The sequence below is a fragment of the Bombina bombina genome, chromosome 5 (genome assembly GCF_027579735.1).
Source record: "Bombina bombina isolate aBomBom1 chromosome 5, aBomBom1.pri, whole genome shotgun sequence".
Lineage (NCBI taxonomy): Eukaryota > Metazoa > Chordata > Amphibia > Anura > Bombinatoridae > Bombina > Bombina bombina.
Genome location: NC_069503.1, coordinates 1,733,023 through 1,760,665, shown reverse-complemented (window position 1 = coordinate 1,760,665; position 27,643 = coordinate 1,733,023). Strand labels below are relative to the sequence as shown.

The 27,643-nt window shown below is 38.3% G+C and overlaps 1 protein-coding gene across 1 annotated transcript in view; it reads right to left on the bottom strand.

Moving 5' to 3' along the window:
- ASB10 (ankyrin repeat and SOCS box containing 10) overlaps positions 1-27,643 on the bottom strand; it is a 325,082-nt gene that overhangs the window by 48,544 nt on the left and 248,895 nt on the right. Inside the window, exon 3 of the mRNA XM_053713231.1 lies at positions 10,838-11,342. Coding sequence (XP_053569206.1) covers positions 10,838-11,342 — 505 coding nt within the window. The remainder of the gene's footprint in view (positions 1-10,837; positions 11,343-27,643) is intronic.

The window sequence follows — 27,643 nt, the reverse complement described above, 5'->3', positions numbered from 1 at the left end:
CCTATATCTGAATCTAATTACTGACCATGATAATCATTACCTATATCTGAATTTAATTGCTGACCATGATAACCATTACCTACATCTGAATCTAATTACTGACCATGATAATTTTTACCTACGTCTGAAACTAATTTCTGACAATGATTACCATTACCTATATCTGAATCTAATTACTGACCATGATAATCATTACCTACATATGATTCTAGTTGCTGACCATGATAATTATTACCTACATCTGAATCTAATTACTGACAATGATAATTATTACCTACATCTGAATCTAATTACTGACTATTATAATCATTACCTACATATGTGTGACAGACCCCTCTGTCAGTACTGGAAGGGTTAACTTTGTTCAGTTTTGAGAAACTATTTTCTGAAGGCAGGTTTCCTGGTATCAGCTATTGTTTACTGTAATTAAGTTTAGGTGATAAGCGTTCACCTTGTTTAATCACCTCCAGAGTCAGACTGCCAGGTGCCAAGAAGGACTCCATTGTTTTCTTGTGTTTAATTGTTTATTTGGTTAAGTAATGTAATTCTATTGTATCCTGTAAAAGGGCATCTTCCCTCCATCTAATGTACTATACTCTTCCAATCCCCCATCTGGTCTCCTAGGGAGTGACAACCAGGTGGGAGACCTGCATAAATACTGGGCATATAGCCCTCAATAAAACACATTCTGTTTTACCCTCAAGATGGAGCTTGGTCTCATGTTTGGGGGGAATTAACTGGGTTTGTGTGTTACTGATCCCGTATTCAGGGCATATTTCATCAGGTATTAACCCTCGATATCCGGGTTATACCATAACAATATGATTCTAATTACTGACCATGATAAACATTACCTAAATCTGAATCTAATTACTGATCATGATAATTATTATTATTATCGGTTATTTGTAGAGCACCAACAGATTCCGCAGTGCTATGAACAAAGGGGAGTACAACAAAACAATTAAAGGGATCAAATGGGTAGAGGGCCCTGCCAAGAGTTGCACTGTTGTAATCCACTCTTAAGAAGGTGATCTACAAACAGCTGGACTCTTAGGCCTACATGCTAAGGGGGTTCAGGGGTATAGCAATGGAGGAGTGGAATTGGTATAAAGTAAGGTTAGCATAGGTTGTATGCATCCCTGAACAGTAGTCTTTAGGGAGCACTTGAAGCTTTCAAAACTAGAATAGAGTCTTGTGGGGCGAGGCAGAGAGTTCCACAAGATGGGAGCCAGTCTGGAGAAGTCCTGTAAACGGGAGTGCGATGAGGTAACCAGAGAGGAGGAGGTCATGAGCAGAGTGAAGGGGACGGGAGGGAGAGTATCTGGAGACAAGGTCTGAGATATAGGGGGGAGCAGTGCAGTTGAGGTCTTTGTATGTCAGAGTGAGAATTTTGTGTTTGATCCTAGAGGCAAGAGGAAGACAGTGAAGGGATTGGCAGAGAGGAGCAGCAGATGAAGAGCGACAAGTAAGGAAGATGAGTCTGGCAGAGGCATTCATTATGGATTGTAAGGGAGCTAGGCGGCAGGTGGGGAGACCAGAGAGGACAGAGTTGCAGTAATCAAGGCGGGAAAAAATGAGAGAGTGGATTAAAATCTTAGTTGTATCTTGTGTAAGGAAGTGTCTAATTTTAGAGATGTTTTTAAGGTGGAAGCGGCAGGCTTTAGCCAAGGACTGAATGTGAGGAGTGAAGGAAAGATCTGAGTCAAATGTGACCCTGAGACATCGGGCATGCGGGGTAGGGGTAATGATGGAGTTGTCGACAGTTATAGAGATATTGGGGGTGGAGATTTTAGAAGAAGGGGGAAAATGAGAAGCTCAGTTTTGGAGAGATTTAGCTTGAGGTAGTGGGAGGACATCCAGGAAGAGATGTGAGAAAGACAGTTAGTGACACGGGTTAGCAAGGAAGGAGATAGGTCTGGTGCAGAGAAGTAGATTTGGGTGTCATTGGCATACAAATGATATTGGAAACCGTGGGACTTAATTAGGGAGTTTAGTAATGAGGTATAGATTGAGAAGAGAAGGGGACCGAGGACAGAGCCTTGCGGTACTCTGACAGAAAGTGGTGACGGGGCAGAGGAGGCCCCAGAGAAGGTTACACTGAAGGTACGGTTTGATAGGTAGGAAGAGAGCCACGGAAGGGCTGTGTCACAGATGCCGAAGGATTGGAGGGTTTGGAGCAAATGAGGGTGGTCAACAGTGTCAAAGGCTGCGGACAGATCAAGGAGGTCACCAACGACCTGCTGTAAGTAGGTCGTTGGTGACCTTAACAATAGCTGTCTCTGTGGAGTGATAGGGACGAAATCCAGGGATTGCAGCGGGTCAAGAAGGGAGTTTAACGGAAGGAAATGGGATAGGCGTGCATATACTAGTTTTGCGAGAAGTTTTAAAGCAAGAGGGAGGAGGGAAATGGGGTGGTAGTTGGATGGGGAGGTAGGACCAGGGAAGGTTTTTGAGGATAGGTGTGACCAGTGCATGTTTCATAGATGAGGGAAATGTACCAGTGCTGTGGGAGAGGTTGAAAATGTGTGTTAGTATAGGGGTAAGGGTAGCAGAGAGGGAGGGGAGTAGCTGTGAGGGGATAGGGTCAAGGGGACAGGTAGTGAGGTGAGAGCGCAGTATAAGTGCCGAAACGTCTTCCTCAGTAACAGGGGAGAATGAACTAAGTCAAAACAACAGGGTAGGTATAAGATACAACGCACAAATCTCAAATGCTATTCCCAAAAGGTAAGTGTACCTCCTAACATCAAACCAAAATAGAAAAAGAACAAGGGGATATGGGAACGCGCTGTACAAAACAGCATATGAGAGGTAAAGAACTATATAAGGAATGTGGATTACACAACAGTATAATAAAAAAGTTTATATTTGTTTATAATTGTATTACAATAAGCAATGCCGGCATCTGATACAAAGTAAAATAGTACAATTAAAATAGGATAAGAATCAACATAAATTATAAAACATCAGTGTGTAGTGCTGTAAGTAACTATAAAAATAATAATATGTTGCAAAGTAACACAATGTTAAAATTGAAACAGAGTCAATGTTACCGTCCTTTCACAATCAGGCCAGTGATTAGAGTGTCTGATCCAGCTGTTTATATGAATGCAGGTATGACTTGGAAAATTCCCTCTGCTTTGTTTTTAAAACAGCGAAAAACTTGCAAGAATCTTCTGGCTTGTATCCAATGACTGTGAGTTAAATTTCAAAGACACATTCACAGCCGTATTTGCGGGATATCCCGTGCTGTGTTCCGGTTCCGGTCAGGAGGTCAAAGTGTAATGATAAGCAACGACAGACTTCGTTTCTTTGAAGTAAAAATGAATCAGACTGCTTTTAATAAATGTGGGTCATGGGTGGGAATTACTCATATAGAGTCAATTCATATATTAAAGAGGCTCAATGCACCGCACCTACCGCATATGTAAGTCAAGCAGTTGTATTGCAAGTGAAGTTTGTAACAGCGTCCATATTATTCAGATTCCAGTGCTGAACAGAAGAAAGTAGATCATGGGTATGATGGTATTTCCAGGAAAAAACAACTCAAATTTCTACGCGTTTCAGCCTAGTCAGGCCTTTATCAAGATCATCTTGATAAAGGCCTGACTAGACTGAAACGCGTAGAAATTTGCTCATAACTTGTGAAATTAAGTAGTAGGTAAGGTGGTTGAGACCAACTCTAATTCACAGAGTTGTTTTTTCCTGGAAATACCATCATACCCATGATCTACTTTCTTCTGTCCAGCACTGGAATCTGAATAATATGGACACTGTTACAAACTTCACTTGCAATACAACTGCTTGACTTACATATGCGGTAGGTGCGGTGCATTGAGCCTCTTTAATATATGAATTGACTCTATATGAGTAATTCCCACCCATGACCCACATTTATTAAAAGCAGTCTGATTCATTTTTACTTCAAAGAAACTAAGTCTGTCGTTGCTTATCATTACACTTTGACCTCCTGACCGGAACCGGAACACAGCACGGGATATCCCGCAAATACGGCTGTGAATGTGTCTTTGAAATTTAACTCACAGTCATTGGATACAAGCCAGAAGATTCTTGCAAGTTTTTCGCTGTTTTAAAAACAACGCAGAGGGAATTTTCCAAGTCATACCTGCATTCATATAAACAGCTGGATCAGACACTCTAATCACTGGCCTGATTGTGAAAGGACGGTAACATTGACTCTGTTTCAATTTTAACATTGTGTTACTTTGCAACATATTATTATTTTTATAGTTACTTACAGCACTACACACTGATGTTTTATAATTTATGTTGATTCTTATCCTATTTTAATTGTACTATTTTACTTTGTATCAGATGCCGGCATCGCTTATTGTAATACAATTATAAACAAATATAAACTTTTTTATTATACTGTTGTGTAATCCACATTCCTTATATAGTTCTTTACCTCTCATATGCTGTTTTGTACAGCGCGTTCCCATATCCCCTTGTTCTTTTTCGAGAATGAACTAAGTTTCAGGTTATGAGGGTTGTGGTTGAGTGAGAGTATTTGAAGGGGGGAGAGAATGGAATTATGTTGAGAGCTGAATTCATGTCTGATGGAGTCAATTTTGTTAATGAAGTGAGTGGCAGAGAAGTTGTATTAGGAAGTGGGGGAGGGCGGAGGAGAGTATTGAAAGTGGAGAACAGACGTTTTGGGTTTGAAGAAAGATTAGAGATAAGAGTAGAGAAGTAGTGTTCTTGTGGAGATTAAGGGCAGAGTAGTAGGAGTTCAAGATGAATTTGTAATGAAGAAAATCAGCTGAACTCCGTCATTTTCTCCAATGCCATTCAGCAGTACGGGAACATCTGCGTAGGTACCGTGTCAGAGGAGTATGCCAGGGCTGGGGATGAGTGTGTGATTTCCAAGCAATGGTAAGAGGGGTGAGATTGTCAAGGACGGATATAAGGGTGGAATTATAGTGGCAGATAGATTGTTCAGGGCAGGAAAAGGAGGAGAAGGATGAGAGTAGCGGATAATTATTACCTACGTCTGAATCTAATTACTGACAATGATAATCAGTACCTACATCTGAATCTAATTACTGACCATGATAATCATTACCTACATCTGATTCTAATTACGGACCATGATAATCATTACCTACATCTGTATCTAATTACTGACCATGATAATCATTACCTACATCTGAATCTAATTACTGACCATGATTATTACCTACATCTGATTCTAATTACTGACCATGATAATCATTACCTAAGTCTGAATCTAATTACTGACCATGATAAATATTACCTACGTCTGAATCTAATTACTGACTATGATAATCATTACCTACATCTGATTCTAATTACTGACCATGATAATCATTACCTACATCTGAATCTAATTACTGACCATGATAATCATTACCTAAATCTGAATCTAATTATTGACCATGATAATCATTACCTAAATCTGAATCTAATTATTGACCATGATAATCATAAATTACATATAAATCTAATTACTGATCATGATAATCATTACCTACATCTGAATCTAATTGCTGACCATGATAATCATTACCTACATCTAAATCTAATTACTGACCATGATAATCATTACCTACATCTGTATCTAATTACTGACCATGATAATCATTACCTACATCTGTATCTAATTACGGACCATGATAATCATTACCTACATCTGTATCTAATTACTGACCATGATAATCATTAACTACATCTAAATCTCATTACTAACCATGATAATCATTACCTACATCTGGATCTAATTACTGACCATGATAATCATTACCTACATCTGATTCTTATTACTGACCATGATTATCATTACCTACAGCTGATTCTTATTACTGACCATGATAATCATTACCTACATCTGAATCTAATTACTCACCTTGATAGTCATTACCTACTAGACATGTGCGTTTCGGTCGAATTTCGTTTTCAGATGAATTTTGGCCAATTCGGAGATTTGAATGCATCCGAATTTCCGAATCGGCACCATAACTAAAATCCTGAAATTGAATAAATCAGTTTCTGAATTTTTGGATCCATTCTTTATTCATATTTGGAAGTTTTCATTGTTCTAATCTAAACTGCAGCTCCCCGACATTGCCGACACAAACTAAACCTATTAACCCCTAAACCACAGTTCCCCGACATCAACGACACAAACTAAACCTATTAAACCCTAAACTGCAGTTCCCAAACATCGTTGACACTAACTAAACCTATTAACCCTTAAAACCGCAGTACCCAAACATCGCCGACACAAACTAAACCTATTAAACCCTAAACCGCAGTTCCCCGACATCGACGACACAAACTAAACCTATTAAACCATAAACTGCAGTTCCCAAACATTGCAGACACTACCTAAACCTATTAACCCCTAAACCGCAGTACCCAAACATCGCAGACACAAACTAAACCTATAAACCCCTAAACCGCAGTTCCAAAACATCTCCGACACTAACTAAACCTATAAACCCCTAAACCGTAGTTCCCCAACATCGCCAACATTAAAGGGTCATTAAGCTCAATATTTTTATTTCATGATTCAGATAGAGAATACAATTTTAAACAACATTCCAATTTACTTCTATTATCTAATTTGCTTCATTCTTTAGATATCCTTTGTTAAAGAAATAGCAATGCACATGGGTGAGCCAATCACACGAGACAAATATGTGCAGCCACCAATCAGAAGCTACTGAGCCTATCTAGATATGCTTTTCAGGAACGAATATCAAGAGAATGAAGCAAATTAGTTAATAGAAGTAAATTAGAAGTTGCTTAAAATGGTAGTCTCTATCTGAATCATGAAAGAAACATTTTGGGTTTAATGTCCCTTTATCTAAATCTACTAACCCCTAAACCGCAGTTCCCACACATCGCCGACACTAACTAAACCTATTAACCCCTAAACCGTCTTACACCCACATCGCAAACACTAAATAAACCTATTAACCCCTAAACTGCCGGCCCCCACATCACAACAACCTAAATTAAACTATATTAACCCCTAAACCTAACACCCCCTAACTTGAACATAATTAAATTAGACCTAAATTAAAGTTACAATTATTAACTAATTACCTATTTAAAAATAAATACAAACTTACCTGTGAAATAACAATAAAACCTAATATTACTTAAAATAAAAAACCTAACATTACAAAAAACATTAAAACTACAATTACAAAAAATAACAAACAGGGGTTAATAGGTTTATTGTAGCGGCGGTGTGGGCGGACGGCAGACTAGGGGTTAATAATATTTAAATAGTGTTTGCGATGCGGGAGGACGGAGGTTTAGGGGTTAATAAGTTTATTATAGTGGCAACAATGTCGGGGAGCGGCGGAATAGGGGTTAATACATTTTTTAAGTGGCGGCGATGTCCGGAGCAGCAGATTAGGGGTTAAATAATTTATTATAGTGTTTGCGATGTGGGAGGGCCTCGGTTTAGGGGTTTATAGGTAGCTTATGGGTGTACTTTTTAACAGTTTAGTTATGAGTTTTATGCTACAGCTTTGTAACGTAAAACTACTGACTACTATAATCATTACCTAAAACTGTATCTAATTACTGACCATGATAATCATTACCTACATATGATTCTAATTACTTACCTTGATAATAATTGCCTACATCTGATTCTAATTACTGTCCATGATAATCATTACCTACATCTGAATCTAATTACTGACCATGATAATCATTACCTACATCTGAATCTAATTACTGACCATGATAATCATTACCTACATATGATTCTAATTACTTACCTTGATAATAATTGCCAACATCTGATTCTAATTACTGACCATGATAATCATTACCTACATCTGATTCTAATTACTGACCATGATAATCATTACCTAAATCTGAATCTAATTACTGACCATGATAATCATTACCTACATCTGATTCTAATTACTGACCATGATAATCATTACCTACATCTGAATCTAATTACTGTCCATGATAATCATTACCTACATCTGATTCTAATTACTGACCATGATAATCATTACCTACATCTGTATCTAATTACTGACCATGATAATCATTACCTACATCTGAATCTAATTACTGATCATGATAATCATTACCTACATATAAATCTAATTGCTGACCATGATAATCATTACCTACATCTGTATCTAATTACTGACCATGATAATCATTACCTACATCTAAATCTAATTACTGACCATGGTAATCATTACCTACATCTGATTCTAACTAATGACCATGATAATCATTACCTACATCTGATTCTTATTACTGACCATGATAATCATTACCTACATCTGATTCTAATTACTGACCATGATAATCATAATCTACATCTGAATTTAATTGCAGATCATGATAATCATAACCTACATCTGAATCTAATTACTGATCATGATAATCATTACCTACATATAAATCTAATTGCTGACCATGATAATCATTACCTACATCTAAATCTAATTACTGATCATGATAATCATTACCTACATATAAATCTAATTGCTGACCATGATAATCATTACCTACATCTATATCTAATTACTGACCATGATAATCATTACCTACATCTAAATCTAATTACTGACTATGGTAATCATTACCTACATCTGATTCTAACTAATGACCATGATAATCATTACCTACATCTGATTCTAATTACTGACCATGATAATCATTACCTACATCTGATTCTAATTACTGACCATGATAATCATTACCTACATCTGATTCTAATTACTGACCATGGTAATCATTACCTACATCTGATTCTAATTACTGACCATGATAATCATTACCTACATCTGATTCTAATTACTGACCATGATAATCATTACCTACATCTGTATCTAATTACTGACCATGATAATCATTACCTACATCTAAATCTAATTACTGACCATGGTAATCATTACCTACATCTGATTCTAACTAATGACCATGATAATCATTACCTACATCTGAATCTAATTACTGACCATGATAATCATAACCTACATCTGAATCTAATTGCAGATCATGACAATCATTACCTACATCTGAATCTAATTACTGACCATGGTAATCATTACCTACATCTGATTCTAATTACTGACCATGATAATCATTACCTACATCTAAATCTAATTACTGACCATGATAATCATTACCTACATCTGATTCTAATTACTGACCATGATAATCATTACCTACATCTGATTCTAATTACTGACCATGATAATCAGTACCTACATCTGAATCTAATTACTGACCATGATAATCATTACCTACATCTGATTCTAATTACTGACCATGATAATCATTACCTACATCTGATTCTAATTACTGACCATGATAATCATTACCTACATCTGATTCTAATTACTGACCATGATAATCATTACCTACATATAAATCTAATTACTGACCATGATAATCATTACCTATATCTGAATCTAATTACTGACCATGATAATCATTACCTACATCTGAATCTAATTGCTGACCATGACAATCATTACCTACATCTGAATCTAATTACTGACCATGATAATCATTACCTACATCTGAATCTAATTACTGACCATGATAATCATTACCTACATCTGAATCTAATTACTGACCATGATAATCATTACCTACATCTGAATCTAATTACTGACCATGATAATCATTACCTATATCTGAATCTAATTACTGACCATGATAATCATTACCTACATCTGAATCTAATTACTGACCATGATAATCATTACCTACATCTGAATCTAATTACTGACCATGATAATCATTACCTACATCTGAATCTAATTACTGACCATGATAATCATTACCTACATCTGAATCTAATTGCTGATCATGATAATCATTACCTACATCTGAATCTAATTGCAGATCATGATAATCATTACCTACATCTGAATCTGATTACTGACCATGATAATCATTACCTACATCTGAATCTAATTACTGACCATGATAATCATTACCTACATCTGAATCTAATTACTGACCATGATAATCATTACCTACATCTGATTCTAATTACTGACCATGATAATCATTACCTACATCTGATTCTAATTACTGACCATGATAATCATTACCTACATCTGAATCTAATTACTGACCATGATAATCATTACCTACATCTGAATCTAATTGCAGATCATGATAATCATTACCTACATCTGAATCTGATTACTGACCATGATAATCATTACCTACATCTGAATCTAATTACTGACCATGATAATCATTACCTACATCTGAATCTAATTACTGACCATGATAATCATTACCTACATCTGAATCTAATTACTGACCATGATAATCATTACCTACATCTGATTCTAATTACTGACCATGATAATCATTACCTACATCTGAATCTAATTACTGACCATGATAATCATTACCTACATCTGAATCTAATTGCAGATCATGATAATCATTACCTACATCGGAATCTAATTGCATATCATGATAATCATTACCTACATCTGAATCTAAATACTGACCATGATAATAATTACCTACATCTGATTCTAACTAATGACCATGATAATCATTACCTACATCTGAATCTAATTACTGACCATGATAATCATTACCTACATCTGAATCTAATTGCATATCATGATAATCATTACCTACATCTGAATCTGATTACTGACCATGATAATAATTACCTACATCTGAATCTAATTACTGACCATGATAATCATTACCTACATCTGAATCTAATTGCTGATCATGATAATCATTATCTTCATCTAAATACCATTGTTGACCATGAGAAGCATAGGCGTGACCTCTACATTTAAATGCCATTGTTGACTATTACCTTTACAAGTGCACCTGGCCACACTCGGATGGTCCCATGGTTGAGCAGCATACGTGCAATGAGTTCAGGCTGGTTCTGTAACTTGTATGCAGTCACTTGTAGGATGTTATGCATGGCTGTGTTCCCACTGTAACTCATTGCATTCACCTGTGATCCATGGCTCAACAGCAAGTCGACCACTCGTGGGTTAACACTCTTACAGGCCAGGTGAAGTGGGCTCTGCTGGTCATTGTCACAGGCGTGTATGTTGGCACCATCTTCTATTATGCGCTTGCATACCATATAGTATCGCTCTAGCTCCTCTGGGTTCTGGGGATGACTGCAGGCAGCACATAGGGGTGTTTCTCCCTGTGCATTTTTCTTGTCAACATTGGCTCCATAACTCAGATAAAGTTCAACCAGTTCCCACAGACCATGTTTTGAAGCCACGTGCAGTGGTGTGTCTTCATCATCGTGGCTCTGACTGTTGACATGGGCACCATACTGCAAGAGCAGCTTTGCACAACTAAACGAGATAAGAGGGTGAGTGTATGAAGACAAAACTGTAGTAGAAATAATAAGAGAGCAGAGAATGAATATTTGTGCACAATGTATTTGGGAAACTTCATGAAAAGCCATAATTCTCCCATTACATGTCCTGTAAGTATTTAGTGTATAATGTGCAGTAAATCTCTATCACATTATTATTATTATTATTATCGGTTATTTGTAGAGCGCCAACAGATTCCGCAGCGCTATCACATACCTGCAGTTTAACCTAGGTACCTGTGACAGACCCCTCTGTCAGTACTGGAAGGGTTAACTTTGTTCAGTTTTGAGAAACTATTTTCTGAAGACAGGTTTCCTGGCATCAGCTATTGTTTACTGTAATTAAGTTTAGGTGATAAGCGTTCACCTTGTTTAATCACCTCTAGAGTTCAGACTGCCAGGTGCCAAAAAGGACTCCATTGTTTTCTTATGTTTAATTGTTTATTTGGTTAAGTAATGTAATTCTATTGTATCTAATCTAATGTACTATACTCTTCCAATCCCCCCTCTGGTCTCCTAGGGAGTGTCAACCAGGTGGGAGACCTGCATAAATACTGGGCATATAGCCCTCAATAAAACATTCTTCTGTTTTACCCTCAAGATGGAGCTTGGTCTCGTGTTTGGGGGGGATTAACTGGGTTTGTGTGTTGCTGATCCTGTATTCAGGGCATCTTTCATCTGGTATTAACCCTTGATATCCGGGTTATACCATAACAATTGGTGGCAAGCGACGGGATGGTCCTCATCGCCCAGAAGAGCAACTACACATCCGGACCTAATGGGAATACCGTATGAAAGGCTGAAAAGAGCCAACCTTAAAGACCTGCTAGAACAACGGGGCCAACAAGCCAGTAAAATCAGGAAGAGGGAGATTATTACAATACTGACCGAGATGGACGGAGTACCAGGGCCCGAAGGAACCAATGAGCACAGCAAGCTTTGACCGGGCAGTTAAAATAAGACTGGCACATTATGGCCCCAACCCATCTGCCGAAATTATCGACCGGGTCATAGCAGCTGTGGAGGCCAACCTACTTCACCAAAGTGGCACTGCAGCAGCCCAAGTCACAGCAACCCCAGTGGAAAAGAGAAAAGTACATTTTGCAGCTTTTAAAAACTTCCTGGAAACAGAAGGAGAGATTGATGGGTACCTTGCTTATTTTGAGAGGCAATGTGCCCTACACAAGGTACCCGCAGAGGAGTGGGTCACGATATTATCCGGAAAATTTTCCGGCCGGGCCAGCGAAGCTTTTCGGGCCATTCCAGATGAGGAAGTCGGGGATTATAATGCTGTAAAAGATGCTCTGCTTTCCAGGTATGCGATTACACCGGAGGCATACAGGAGATGCTTCAGAGACACTGTTAAACTAGCTGGAGATTCCTACGTCGAGTGGGCATGTAAGGTGCACCACACAGCAGCTCACTGGATGGCGGGGTGCCAAGCCGTATCTGGTGAAGAGGAGCTGCAGCTATTCCTGTTGGATCATTGCTTCGACAAATTATCCGCAGGAGTTAGAGAGTGGGTTTGGGACTGTAAACCCTCCACCCTGCATGAAGCTGCTCACCTGGCAGATGAGTATACGGATGCCCGCAAACTGGACACTGCTACCACTAAGATCCCTGCCAGAGTGGAATACAGACCCACAGTCACCCCAGCAGCTACCAGTTACCAACCCCCGGCGCACCGCTCTACCACACCGCCTTCAGCAATGAACTATCCTCAGACAGCCCGGTTCAACTCACGGGACTACTCACAGCCTATTCGGTGCTAGGGCACAAAAGACCAGAGTGTCCCCTAAACACAGCGAACCAAGCACAGTCCTGGAGGAGACCCGCCGGCGGAAACCCACGTAACCCTCAGCCTGCTGCCCACTGCATAGAGGAGGAAGAATGCTGGGGCATCCTACATGAAGCAGACCCTGTGCAAGCTGCCCACCGGGATAACTGGCAACAGCACCGGCAACTGGTTAAAGTGAATGGGAAGGAGGTCAGTGGTCTACGGGATACTGGTGCTACCATGACCTTGCTCCAATAGAACTTGGTGTCTGAGAACCAGCACACCAGAGACACTGTGGCTGTGAGGGTAGCAGGGGGTGCTGTGTTCTGCCTACCTGTTGCTCGGGTACATTTGGATTGGAGAGTGGGCTCTTGACATGTGAATGTGGGGGTCATGAAGGACTTACCAGCTGATGTTCTCCTTGGAAATGACTTTTCCCCCCTTGTTTCTTCCTACGCTCCCATGGGTCTCGCCGATGTTAACCCTGTGACTACCCGTGCCCAGATCCGTGCCGTCGAGACCGACCCACCTGCTGCTGAGCCCCAGAACGCTGAGCTCAGTAAATCTCTATCCACTATTGATACGTGGAAGTCCTGTTGCAATGCGCTGATGAAGGAGAAGAGTCAAGTAGAGGATGAAATGGTCACGTTAAACAATCACGTAACAGTGCTAGCGGGAGAGAAGAGGAGCGCAGAGGAAAAAACACGTTTAGAACGGGAATCTCTGCTAGACAAGCTGCACCGACAGACCGCAGAAAACACCAGCTTCAGAGTGGAACATGAAACATTAAAGACAAATTTAGCGACACTGGAGGAAAAGCTGACGCTGGCTCATAGTGAGGTGCAGCAACTCAAGGGCACCCTATGTCAGTATGAAGAGATTGTGGATACCTATAAAGAGTAGGTACAAAAAACTCGTAAAGAAGAGATTTGTCTCCAACTGGAAAGAAGCGTCTCTGAAAACAAAAACTTGAAGAACTGTTTAGCCCTGGTCTGGGCACTGAAGAAGTTGAACCCTTATTTATACGGACAGGAATTCTCTCTCATAACGGGAATGCAGATGGATTGTCCCGGCAAACTGACATTCCTACCACCTCCTAGTCCGGTTATCGCCAAGTTGACCCGTCAAAGGGTCAAGCCGGGTCTGCCGGAGTGTCCCACCAGGAGGGAGCCATGTGACAGACCCCTCTGTCAGTACTGGAAGGGTTAACTTTGTTCAATTTTGAGAAACTATTTTCTGAGACAGGTTTGCTAGCATCAGCTAGTCTTGAGAAAGGCCTAACAAAGAGGCCGAAACGCGTTGACAGCATTTGGTGAGCAACATTTCAATATTATTATCACATTTGTAGCAATATTGCACTGTGTTATTTTGTTGTTTGCAGGTTTTATCTAAGGATTGAGTCTATATGACAGACCGAATACCTCACAAATAAAACACTAACAACAACCACCCACTAAGGAGATTCCCAGAAGGAGGATTTCTATCAGCCACTATCTATATTACACACCTCAGTTAATACAGTGTAATTTGTTGGATATAACTATATTTGGATACAAGCATTTTCACATTTTTTGGGTATTTCACAATCACTATAACTTTTGGACTTCAAGCACACAAAAATATTTAGAATTTTGGATTTTTTATTTTAAATTTTGAATTTTGGAATTTTTATTATCACATTTTTATATCTAGATATATTTTTCCATTCATCACATTTTTCATCATTTTTTCACTTTTTTTCAGTAAGAAGATACACTAAATAAGGGACTAGAGACTTTTTTACCAATATAATCACCCTAACCGGTTGACGACATTGCAGACTCATACCTGTGATTTGATTAGAATATCTTATGTCGACATATTGTGATTTTATGATTTTATGATTGTTTATTGTTATTCATCTTATTTTTTATTCATTTTTTGATACATGGATCCAGGTTTTACAATTATAGTGTTTAAATTTTATATTCTACATTGTTAATAAATTTGTATAAAATGTATAAAATAAATTTGTTTAATATTACAATTTTACTTGTTAACACAGATATAAAACTATTCAATTTAGGCAGCCAAGTTTATCAGCCACTGTTAAGACACACCTCCCATAGCCTCTAGTTAGGCGCTTTCTGATATTTAACTACTAAAACTATTTTCTGAAGACAGGTTTCCTGGCATCAGCTATTGTTTACTGTAATTAAGTTTAGGTGATAAGCGTTCGCCTTGTTTAATCACCTCTAGAGTTCAGACTGCCAGGTGCCAAAAAGGACTCCATTGTTTTCTTGTGTTTAATTGTTTATTTGGTTAAGTAATGCAATTCTATTGTATCCTGTAAAAGGGCGTCTTCCCTCTATCTAATGTACTATACTCTTCCAATCCCCCATCTGGTCTCCTAGGGAGTGTCAACCAGGTGGGAGACCTGCATAAATACTGGGCATATAGCCCTCAATAAAACATTCTTCTGTTTTACCCTCAAGATGGAGCTTGGTCTCGTGTTTGGGGGGGATTAACTGGGTTTGTGTGTTGCTGATTCCGTATTCAGGGCATCTTTCATCTGGTATTAACCCTTGCTATCCAGGTTATACCATAACAGTACCAATATGTCAGCACCATGATTAGCAGGAGGTGCATGAGATGTATTTAGTGTATAATGTGCAGTAACTCTTCGTCACATACCTGCTGTGTAACCTAGGTACCAATATGTCAGCACCATGATTAGCAGGAGGTGCATAAGATGTATTTAGTGTATAATGTACAGTAACTCTATCACATACCTGCAGTGTAACCTAGGTAACAATATGTCAGCACCATGATTAGCAGGAGGTGCATGAGATGTATTTATGTATAATGTGCAGTAACTATCCCTCAAATACCTGCAGTGTAACCTAGGTACCAATATGTCAGCACCATGATTAGCAGGAGGTGCATGAGATGTATTTAGTGTATAATGTACAGAAACTCTCTATCACATACCTGCAGTGTAACCTAGGTACCAATATGTCAGCACCATGGATAGCAGTAGGTGCATGAGATGTATTTAGTGTATAATGTGCAGTAACTCTCCTTCACATACCTGCAGTGTAACCTAGGTACCAATATGTCAGCACCATGATTAGCAGGGGGTGCATGAGATGTATTAAGTGTATAATGTGCAGTAACTCTCCTTCACATACTTGCAGTGTAACCTAGGTACCAATATGTCAGCACCATGATTAGCAGGAGGTGCATGAGATGTATTTAGTGTATAATGTGCAGTAACTCTCTATAACATACCTGCAGAGTAACCTAGGTACCAATATGTCAGTACCATTATTAGCAGGAGGTGCATGATATGTATTTAGTGTATAATGTGCAGTAACTCTCTATCACATACCTGCAGTGTAACCTAGGTACCAATATGTCAGCACCATGATTAGCAGGAGGTGCATGAGATGTATTTAGTGTATAATGTGCAGTAACTCTCTATCACATACCTGCAGTGTAACCTAGGTACCAATATGTCAGCACCATGATTAGCAGGAGGTACATGAGATGTATTTAGTGTATAATGTGCAGTAACTATCCCTCACATACCTGCAGTGTAACCTAGGTACCAATATGTCAGCACCATGATTAGCAGGAGGTGCATGAGATGTATTTAGTGTATAATGTACAGTAACTTTCTATCACATACCTGCAGTGTAACCTAGGTACCAATATGTCAGCATTGTGATTAGCAGGAGGTGCATGAGATGTATTTAGTGTATAATGTGCAGTAACTCTCTATCACATACCTACAGTGTAACCTAGGTACCAATATGTCAGCACCATGATTAGCAGGAGGTGCATGAGATGTATTTAGTGTATAATGTGCAGTAACTCTCTATCACATACCTGCAGTGTAACCTAGGTACCAATATGTCAGCACCATGATTAGCAGGAGGTGCATGAGATGTATTTAGTGTATAATGTGCAGTAACTCTCTATCACATACCTGCAGTGTAACCTAGGTACCAATATGTCAGCACCATGATAAGCAGGAGGTGCATGAGATGTATTTAGTGTATAATGTACAGTAACTCTCTATCACATACCTGCAGTGTAACCTAGGTACCAATATGTCAGCACCATGATTAGCAAGAGGTACATGAGATGTATTTAGTGTATAATGTGCAGTAACTCTCTATTACATACCTGCAGTGTAACCTAGGTACCAATATGTCAGCACCATGATTAGCAAGAGGTACCTGAGATGTATTTAGTGTATAATGTGCAGTAACTCTCTATTACATACCTGCAGTGTAACCTAGGTACCAATATGTCAGCACCATGATTAGCAGGAGGTGCATGAGATGTATTTAGTATATAATGTGCAGTAACCCTCCTTCACATACCTGCAGTGTAACCTATGGACCAAAATGTCAGCACCATGATTAGCAGGAGGTGCATGAGATGTATTTAGTGTATAATGTACAGTAACTCTCTATCACATACCTGCAGTGTAACCTAGGTACCAATATGTCAGCACCATGATTAGCAGTAGGTGCATGAGATGTATTTAGTGTATAATGTGCAGTAACTCTCTATCACATACCTGCAGTGTAACCTAGGTACCAATATGTCAGCACCATGATTAGCAGGAGGTGCATAAGATGTATTTAGTGTATAATGTGCAGTAACTCTCTATCACATACCTGCAGTGTAACCTAGGTACCAATATGTCAGCACCATGATTAGCAGGAGGTGCATGAGATGTATTTAGTGTATAATGTGCAGTAACTCTCTATCACATACCTGCAGTGTAACCTAGGTACCAATATGTCAGCACCATGATTAGCAGGAGGTGCATGAGATGTATTTAGTGTATAATGTGCAGTAACTCTCTATCACATACCTGCAGTGTAATCAAAGTACCAATATGTCAGCACCATGATTAGCAGGAGGTGCATGAGATGTATTTAGTGTATAATGTGCAGTAACTATCACATACCTGCAGTGTAACCTAGGTACCAATATGTCAGCACCATGATTAGCAGGAGGTGCATGAGATGTATTTAGTGTATAATGTGCAGTAACTCTCTATCACATACCTGCAGTGTAATCAAGGTACCAATATGTCAGCACCATGATTAGCAGGAGGTGCATGAGATGTATTTAGTGTATAATGTGCAGTAACTCTCTATCACATACCTGCAGTGTAACCTAGGTACCAATATGTCAGCACCATGATTAGCAGGAGGTGCATGGGATGTATTTAGTGTATAATGTGCAGTAACTATCACATACCTGCAGTATAACCTAGGTACCAATATGTCAGCACCATGATTAGCAGGAGGTGCATGAGATGTATTTAGTGTATAATGTGCAGTAACTCACAAACCTGCAGTGTAACCTAGGTACCAATATGTCAGCACCATAATTAGCAGGAGGTGCATGAGATGTATTAGTGTATAATGTGCAGTAACTCTCTATCACATACCTGCAGTGTAACCTAGGTACCAATATGTCAGCACCATGATTAGCAGGAGGTGCATGAGATGTATTAGTGTATAATGTGCAGTAACTCTCTATCACATACCTGCAGTGTAACCTAGGTACCAATATGTCAGCACCATGATTAGCAGGAGGTGTATGAGATGTATTTAGTGTATAATGTGCAGTAACTCTGTCACATACCTGCAGTGTAACCTAGGTACCAATATGTCAGCACCATGATTAGCAGGAGGTGCATGAGATGTATTTAGTTTATAATGTGCAGTAACTCTATATCACATACCTGCAGTGTAACCTAGGTACCAATATGTCAGCACCATGATTAGCAGGAGGTGCATGAGATGTATTTAGTGTATAATGTGCAGTAACTCTCCTTCACATACCTGCAGTGTAACCTAGGTAACAATATGTCAGCACCATGATTAGCAGGAGGTGCATGAGATGTATTTAGTGTATAATGTGCAGTAACTATCACATACCTGCAGTGTAACCTAGGTACCAATATGTCAGCACCATGATTAGCAGGAATTGCATGCAATGTATTAAGTGTATAGGTGCAGTAGCTATCACATACCTGCAGTGTAACCTAGGTACCAATATGTCAGCACCATGATTAGCAGGAGATGCATGAGATGTATTTAGTGTATAATGTGCAGTAACTCTCTATCACATACCTGCAGTGTAACCTAGGTACCAATATGTCAGCACCATGATTAGCAGGAGGTGCATGAGATGTATTTAGTGTATAATGTGCAGTGACTCTATCACATACCTGCAGTGTAACCTAGGTACCAATATGTCAGCACCATGATTAGCAGGTGCATGAGATGTATTTAGTGTATAATGTGCAGTAACTCTCCTTCACATACCTGCAGTGTAACCTAGGTACCAATATGTCAGCACCATGATTAGCAGGAGGTGCATGAGATGTATTTAGTGTATAATATACAGTAACTATCACATACCTGCAGTGTAACCTAGGTACCAATATGTCAGCACCATGATTAGCAGGAGGTACATGAGATGTATTTAGTGTATAATGTGCAGTAACTATCCCTCACATACCTGCAGTGTAACCTAGGTACCAATATGTCAGCACCATGATTAGCAGGAGGTGCATGAGATGTATTTAGTGTATTATGTACAGTAACTCTCTATCACATACCTGCAGTGTAACCTAGGTAGCAATATGTCAGCACCATGATTAGCAAGAGGTACATGAGATGTATTTAGTGTATAATGTGCAGTAACTCTCTATTACATACCTGCAGTGTAACCTAGGTACCAATATGTCAGCACCGTGATTAGCAATAGGTACATGAGATGTATTTAGTGTATAATGTGCAGTGACTATCACATACCTGCAGTGTAACCTAGGTACCAATATGTCAGCACCATGATTAGCAGGAGGTGCATGAGATGTATTTAGTATATAATGTGCAGTAACCCTCCTTCACATACCTGCAGTGTAATCTATGGACCAAAATGTCAGCACCATGATTAGCAGGAGGTGCATGAGATGTATTTAGTGTATAATGTACAGTAACTCTCTATCACATACCTGCAGTGTAACCTAGGTACCAATATGTCAGCACCATGATTAGCAGTAGGTGCATGAGATGTATTTAGTGTATAATGTGCAGTAACTCTCTATCACATACCTGCAGTGTAACCTAGGTACCAATATGTCAGCACCATGATTAGCAGGAGGTGCATGAGATGTATTTAGTGTATAATGTGCAGTAACTCTCTATCACATACCTGCAGTGTAACCTAGGTACCAATATGTCAGCACCATGATTAGCAGGAGGTGCATGAGATGTATTTAGTGTATAATGTGCAGTAACTATCACATACCTGCAGTGTAACCTAGGTACCAATATGTCAGCACCATGATTAGCAGGAGGTGCATGAGATGTATTTAGTGTATAATGTGCAGTAAATCTCTATCACATACCTGCAGTGTAACCTAGGTACTAATATGTCAGCACCATGATTAGCAGGAGGTGCATGAGATGTATTTAGTGTATAATGTGCAGTAACTCTCTATCACATACCTGCAGTGTAACCTAGGTACCAATATGTCAGCACCATGATTAGCAGGAGGTGCATGAGATGTATTAGTGTATAATGTGCAGTAACTCTCTATCACATACCTGCAGTGTAACCTAGGTACCAATATGTCAGCACCATGATTAGCAGGAGGTGTATGAGATGTATTTAGTGTATAATGTGCAGTAACTCTCTATCACATACCTGCAGTGTAACCTAGGTACCAATATGTCAGCACCATGATAAGCAGGAGTTGCATGAGATGTATTTAGTGTATAATGTGCAGTAACTCTCTATCACATACCTGCAGTGTAACCTAGGTACCAATATGTCAGCACCATGATAAGCAGGAAGTGCATGAGATGTATTTAGTGTATAATTTGCAGTAACTCTCTATCACATACCTGCAGTGTAACCTAGGTAGCAATATGTCAGCACCATGATTAGCAGGAGGTGCATGAGATGTATTTAGTGTATAATGGGCAGTAACTCTCTATCACATACCTGCAGTGTAACCTAGGTACCAATATGTCAGCACCATGATTAGCAGAAGGTGCATGAGATGTATTTAGTGTATAATGTGCAGTAACTATCACATACCTGCAGTGTAACCTAGGTACCAATATGTCAGCACCATGATTAGCAGGAGGTGCATGAGATGTATTTAGTGTATAATGTGCAGTAACTATCACATACCTGCAGTGTAACCTAGGTACCAATATGTCAGAACCATGATTAGCAGGAGGTGCATGAGATGTATTTAGTGTATAATGTGCAGTAACTATCACATACCTGCAGTGTAACCTAGGTACCAATATGTCAGCACCATGATTAGCAGAACGTGCATGAGATGTATTTAGTTTATAATGTGCAGTAATAGTAAGAAGCGAATACAACGCCAACAAGAGGCCAAGGGATAAATATACTCACAGAGAGATAAAAGAAGATTATTTAATGAACCATGTTAAAAAGCATCAGTAATAAAAGACTATATATAAAAGATGTAAAAAGCACTTATAAATAAAATTACAAATATAGGAATATCTTACAGAAGCGGCTCAAAGGGCCAAAGCTGATAATTACAATAAAAACAGAGGTAATAACAGGTGATCAGTGTGAGTGGTACACCAGAATAAGAGTGTATACTAATAAAACAGAATTAGCCTAAGTACAACTATAACAAGTGCATCAAGCAATAAATTAATAAACAATAGTACAAACAATAGTGTTTCAAAAATAGTGTTCCAAAAAATAGAAAAATGCACTGCAGTGCAAAAAAAGGGGGGTAGCAAAATAATTGTATAGATACGATCAAATAGTGAGTGAGTGCAAATGGATATAAAAATGCTAGCTACTTAATCCAGTGAGGTTAAGATATAATTAAATAAAATACACAATATGCAATAACATAAAAAATATAATACACAATATGCAATAACATAAAAAATAAAAAATAAAATATAAAATATAATCCAAAAAAGTGTTCAAAAAAGTTGATCAACAAATGTTAACAGATCCAAATTCCTGAGTGTGGTAGCTGAAGTAGCTGATTGGATCCTAGCACCTGTCAGCTGATCCTATGGTATCCTAAAAAGTGTCCCTGTAAAAAAAGAAATTCACAACATAGTGTATCCAATATGAGAATGAAGTAAAGATTAAAGTAATGCTTACCAATATGTCAACGCGTTTCTGCCCTCAAAAAAGGGCCTTTCTCAAGACTAGAATATTGGTAATGGCAGCTAGCCTTATATACAGTTTAGAAGTAGCCTATATGGTAGTTTAATTGATTAATTGTATTGTTTGGGCGCCAAACCCCTCCACTTCCTGTGTAACATCTAAAAGATTCCCCCATAAAGTGTAGCATCACTTCCTGTGTAACATCTAAAAGATTCCCCCATAAAGTGTAACATCACTTCCTGTGTAACATCTAAAAGATTCCCCCATATGGCAAACCGGAAGTATATAAATTTTCCCGGATTAATTTTATACATATCTAAATATATAGGTCATTCAAAAGGCATGTATATGGCCTTAGATTTATCCAGTTGTTTCTTTCTCAATTGCCGGTATCTTTGTTTTTGCTTACCGGTTTCAAGCCCAATATCGGAGCTACCCGGAAGTGACGTAACCGTTGACGTCACTTCCGGTCCGGCGATATTACATAGACAAGCCGCTAGCAACATTAGCATGCTGTACAATGCTAATATATGCGGCTGTCAGTTACGCCTCCCATCTAGTATATTAAATCCTTAGAGAGCCCTGGGGATAAAAATGTCAGAACAATGCCCACCAATGTGTCGCTCAAGGGGATAAGTGTCAAGGCACTATTGGCCCCCAAACATAACGATAAATAAAGGCTATATAATCACAAACAGTGAGATTTACAAAAAACTAACACATATTTTATGTCAGTGGGACAAAGGAAACAATAAAAACAATAACGGCAAGTATTTTTTTAAATGAAAAATCGGTTTTGCTATCTATTTCTCTTAAGTCCAAAGGGAGTCAGATAATATTTTCTTTCTATAGCCATATTTTATATATCCATCATTACACTAGTACATGGATTGATCTAAGAAGACCGGTACAATCGTCAAACAGGGTGAACAACCACAAAAAAAGATTTCAGATGTGGACACCAACTTGGGGAATTCTCTGAACCAGATGGCCTCATCATCACATTTTTTAAGAATGAACCCTTCAACAGTAAAGGACAAGACAATACAACAACAAATACGTCTGAACTAAAAACAACAAAAAGGAAGAGAATCAGAGGCAAACGTGGAGGGGGCAAAACGAAGAAGAAAATAAAGGTACTGCACGGAAATGATAAAGAAGAACTGGAGCCATATATTAAGGATCTTCAACAGATAGCTACATCCTCTAAGTCAGATATAGGAACAAGTATCTCTGACAACAGAAGGAACATAAATTCTGGCAATGGCATTTTTAACCTTAGCAGGCATGACATTAAAAAAGAAGAGAGAGAAGTTCTGAAATACGGCCTCTCATTTGCTCCTACTAGAAGCCTGGATAAATTCCAAACGTTTACTAATACAAAGGAATTTATAAGGAAATTAACCTTAAAAAGATACTTTCTCAAATCTCCTTTGGAATCCATGGCACCAAAAAGCTACACTACAGCTGATGCTGGGAACAACTATATACATACAGGATTGAAACCGAAATCAAGTTTCTACCCTACTGAAGAGGATAAGACAAAACCTGTCCAGGCAACACATAGAGACTATCAGAAGTCTTGAGGAAAATAACCAACTGACGATAAAACCAGCCGATAAAGGAGGGGGAATCGTCATCCTGGACAGAGATAAATATATGGCAGAAAACCAACGCCTATTAAAGGACACAACAACATATTTGAAGCTGAAACAGAATCCCGTTACAGGTTTCCAAGAAGAACTCAGAGAACTGTTAACAAAAACTAGAACAATGGGTATATTAGACGAAAAAGAGCACAGATATTTGGACATTGACTATCCTATAACACCTATACTGTATCACTTACCCAAGATACACAAAACTCAAACGAACCCTCCGGGTCGTCCTATTATCTCTGGAATTGGCTCTCTCACAAGCAACTTATTGGAGTATGTGGACCAACATCTACAGAAGTACGTAAGGGCCCTCTCGTCATATCTAAGAGACTCAACACAAGTCTTAAATATCTTAGACAACACATCATGGGAAGAAGGTTATATCCTTGCAACCTGCGACGTAGCAGCATTATACACCAGCATACCTCATAAAGAAGGACTTGAGGCAATTAAATGGTTTCTGGATAAAGATCCACTGATGTTAGAAGTTCAGGCCAAATTCATATTGGATAGCATCCAGTACATTCTAACACACAACTATTTTAACAATGAGGGGATGTACTACCAACAAATTTGCGGGACAGCTATGGGGACCAGGTTCGCGCCCAGCTATGCTAATTTGTACATGGGAAGATGGGAGAGCATCTTCTGGGATTCATGCCCAGCGAGCGCGGACCTGGTCCTATACCGCAGATATATTGATGATGTCCTAATAGTCTGGAAGGGCTCAACAGAAGATCTCTTGTACACAATTGAGGTCATGAATCAAAACCATCAGAATTTGAAGTTCACCTACAACTGGAACTTTAAGGAAATCGTTTTCTTGGATCTAAATAATAGAAGCTCTAAACGGAAAATGGGAAACATCTATGTACTTCAAATCGGTTGACAGTAACAGCTATATACACTATGAGAGCTGCCACCATGAGAAATGGAAAGACAATATCCCAAAGAGCCAATTCCTAAGGGTCCGAAAGAATTGTTCAAATATCGAAACCTGGGAAAAACAAGCGATACGACTAAAAGAGAAATTTGTGGAAAGAGGTTATAAGGAGGAACATCTAGACCAAAAAATAGAAGAAGTACGACAGATGGAGAGGAAAGAGTTAACCAAATACAAAGATCATAAGCAATATGAGACAGAGGAAGCTATAAATGTACCATTAATAACAGAATACAGCAGCAATCAATACATTATTGAAAATATCTTCAAAAGACACTGGCACCTTCTAAAAAATTCCAACATTATTGGAGATAAACTCCCCAACCAGCCAAAATTCGTTTATAGAAAGACAGGAAATCTCAAAAATAGATTAGCACCAAGTCTACCCAAGAAGAAGAAGACCAATACACATGATGCAATGGGGGGACCAGTAAAGGGATTTTTTCCGTGCCCCACCTGCAAAGCATGCAGAAGAGGGGTAAAGACTAAAAAATTCAAGTCCAATCAGACTGGAGAAGAATTTACTATCAAAGATCTGATTAGATGTCAAAATACGGGGATAATCTACCTTATGGAATGCTCATGTGGGCTCCAATACATCGGCCAAACCTCTAGAAGCCTCAGAGATAGGCTCAGAGAGCACATACTGTTGATCGAAAAACAAAATAAAGAAAAACACTTTATAAACATTTTGCCACGAAGCACAATGGTAGAATACAAGACATGAAATTTATAGGTATACAAAAAGTTGCCAAGAACTGGAGAGGGGGTAATTTTGAAAAGAGCCTCTTAAAAGCAGTATCCAAATGGATCTTCTTATTAGACTGCTTACACCCGAAAGGTCTGAATAATAGGGAGGATCTTACCTACCTCTTCAATTTATGATATGTATCTGCCAATGTCTTCATAGGACAGTATAAAATTCCTCTCCAAAGACTTTTAAAAAAAATAAAAAGACCTTTGAATCATCTGGGCTATTGAAAAACTAGTCTATATAAAGACACAAGCTAGACTTATAAGATAGTGCTGTATCATTTAGAATTCTAAAAACCCGCTGTTTTAAAGCTTCTGGGTTATTACACAATTTAGCCTTTATAAAGACCTAACTTTAATTTATAGAAGGTCCGGTATCGTATATATCCAATCCAAAGTCTCATTATATAGGCATTTTAGCCCTCCACCCAAATACATAGAAGTTCATCCATTTTTGCTCATTGATTGCGTATCAATTTTTGTCTGCTTAAGGTTACCCTTCACCCTACCACATATTTGTTTACCATCTTCTGTTTGATCTTCTGATCACCAGTAAAATCTAAGCTCCACAATACTATATAATTGTGGGTTAGAATGATTTAAAAGTAGGTTTTGCAGATTCAACCTTCTAAGCAATTAGTGTGGACATCTATACAGTTATCCTATTAACATAAGAAGAAGGCTTTTTCCTCTATTTTCCTCTATTGTTCTAGTTCTCAACTATTAAACAGCAAATGTAGAGTGTTTACTATTTATATACCCTTTTATACCCTTTAACCCTTAATTACATTCATGAGCATACACTTGTATGTTTCTTTTTCTCTGACATAGAAATTTATACACTGGACTTGTCCAGCTATCACTAGTTTCCTTATTCAATTACTATGATGGCGTTGTAATCTAATATATTTATGCGACCAGAATCAGGTACATATCCCTTTTACTTCTCGCTAAATATGAGATACCATGTCCTGGTTTTATCTATATCTTTATATACGTATAACTGATTATACATATAAGATAGATGGACAACTAAGTCCAAATTGTTTCTATTGGGACTTTGTATTTTTTATCTATCTATGCTCAATTTTTGGAGCAAACGATTATATATATATATATATATATATATATATATATATATATATATATAAATACATTCTAGGACTTTTTTAATAACTAAGCAGTTTGCCCTCTGTAAATAATTCATCACAGGTCAATTTCTTCCTCCCCTCACTATGATTCTGATCTTTTTTAAAATAAATTAAAATAACTTTATTTCTTATAAATATGCGAGATCTTACCATCTGAGCATGGCTCAATGACATTGAAGGATCCATAAAAGTACATATAACTTCTCTTTATGAAATGTCAAACATATCTCAAAATATTTTAACAATATGTTAACACATATTATAATATTTAAGATCACTTAATCCACTACTAGTGTATCTTAAACATACTTTGACAATATGTTAACACATATTATAATATTTGAGATCATTCAATCCATCTACTTGTGTAATGATGGATATATAAAATATGGCTATAGAAAGAAAATATTATCTGACTCCCTTTGGACTTAAGAGAAATAGATAGCAAAACCGTTTTTTCATTTCCAAAAATACTTGCCGTTATTGTTTTTATTGTTTCCTTTGTCCCACTGACATAAAATATGTGTTAGTTTTTTGTAAATCTCACTGTTTGTGATTATATAGCCTTTATTTATCGTTATAATGTTTGGGGGCCAATAGTGCCTTGACACTTATCCCCTTGAGCGACACATTGGTGGGCATTGTTCTGACATTTTTATCCCCAGGGCTCTCTAAGGATTTAATATACTAGATGGGAGGCGTAACTGACAGCCGCATATATTAGCATTGTACAGCATACTAATGTTGCTAGCGGCTTGTCTATGTAATATCGCCGGACCGGAAGAATGTTGTACATTA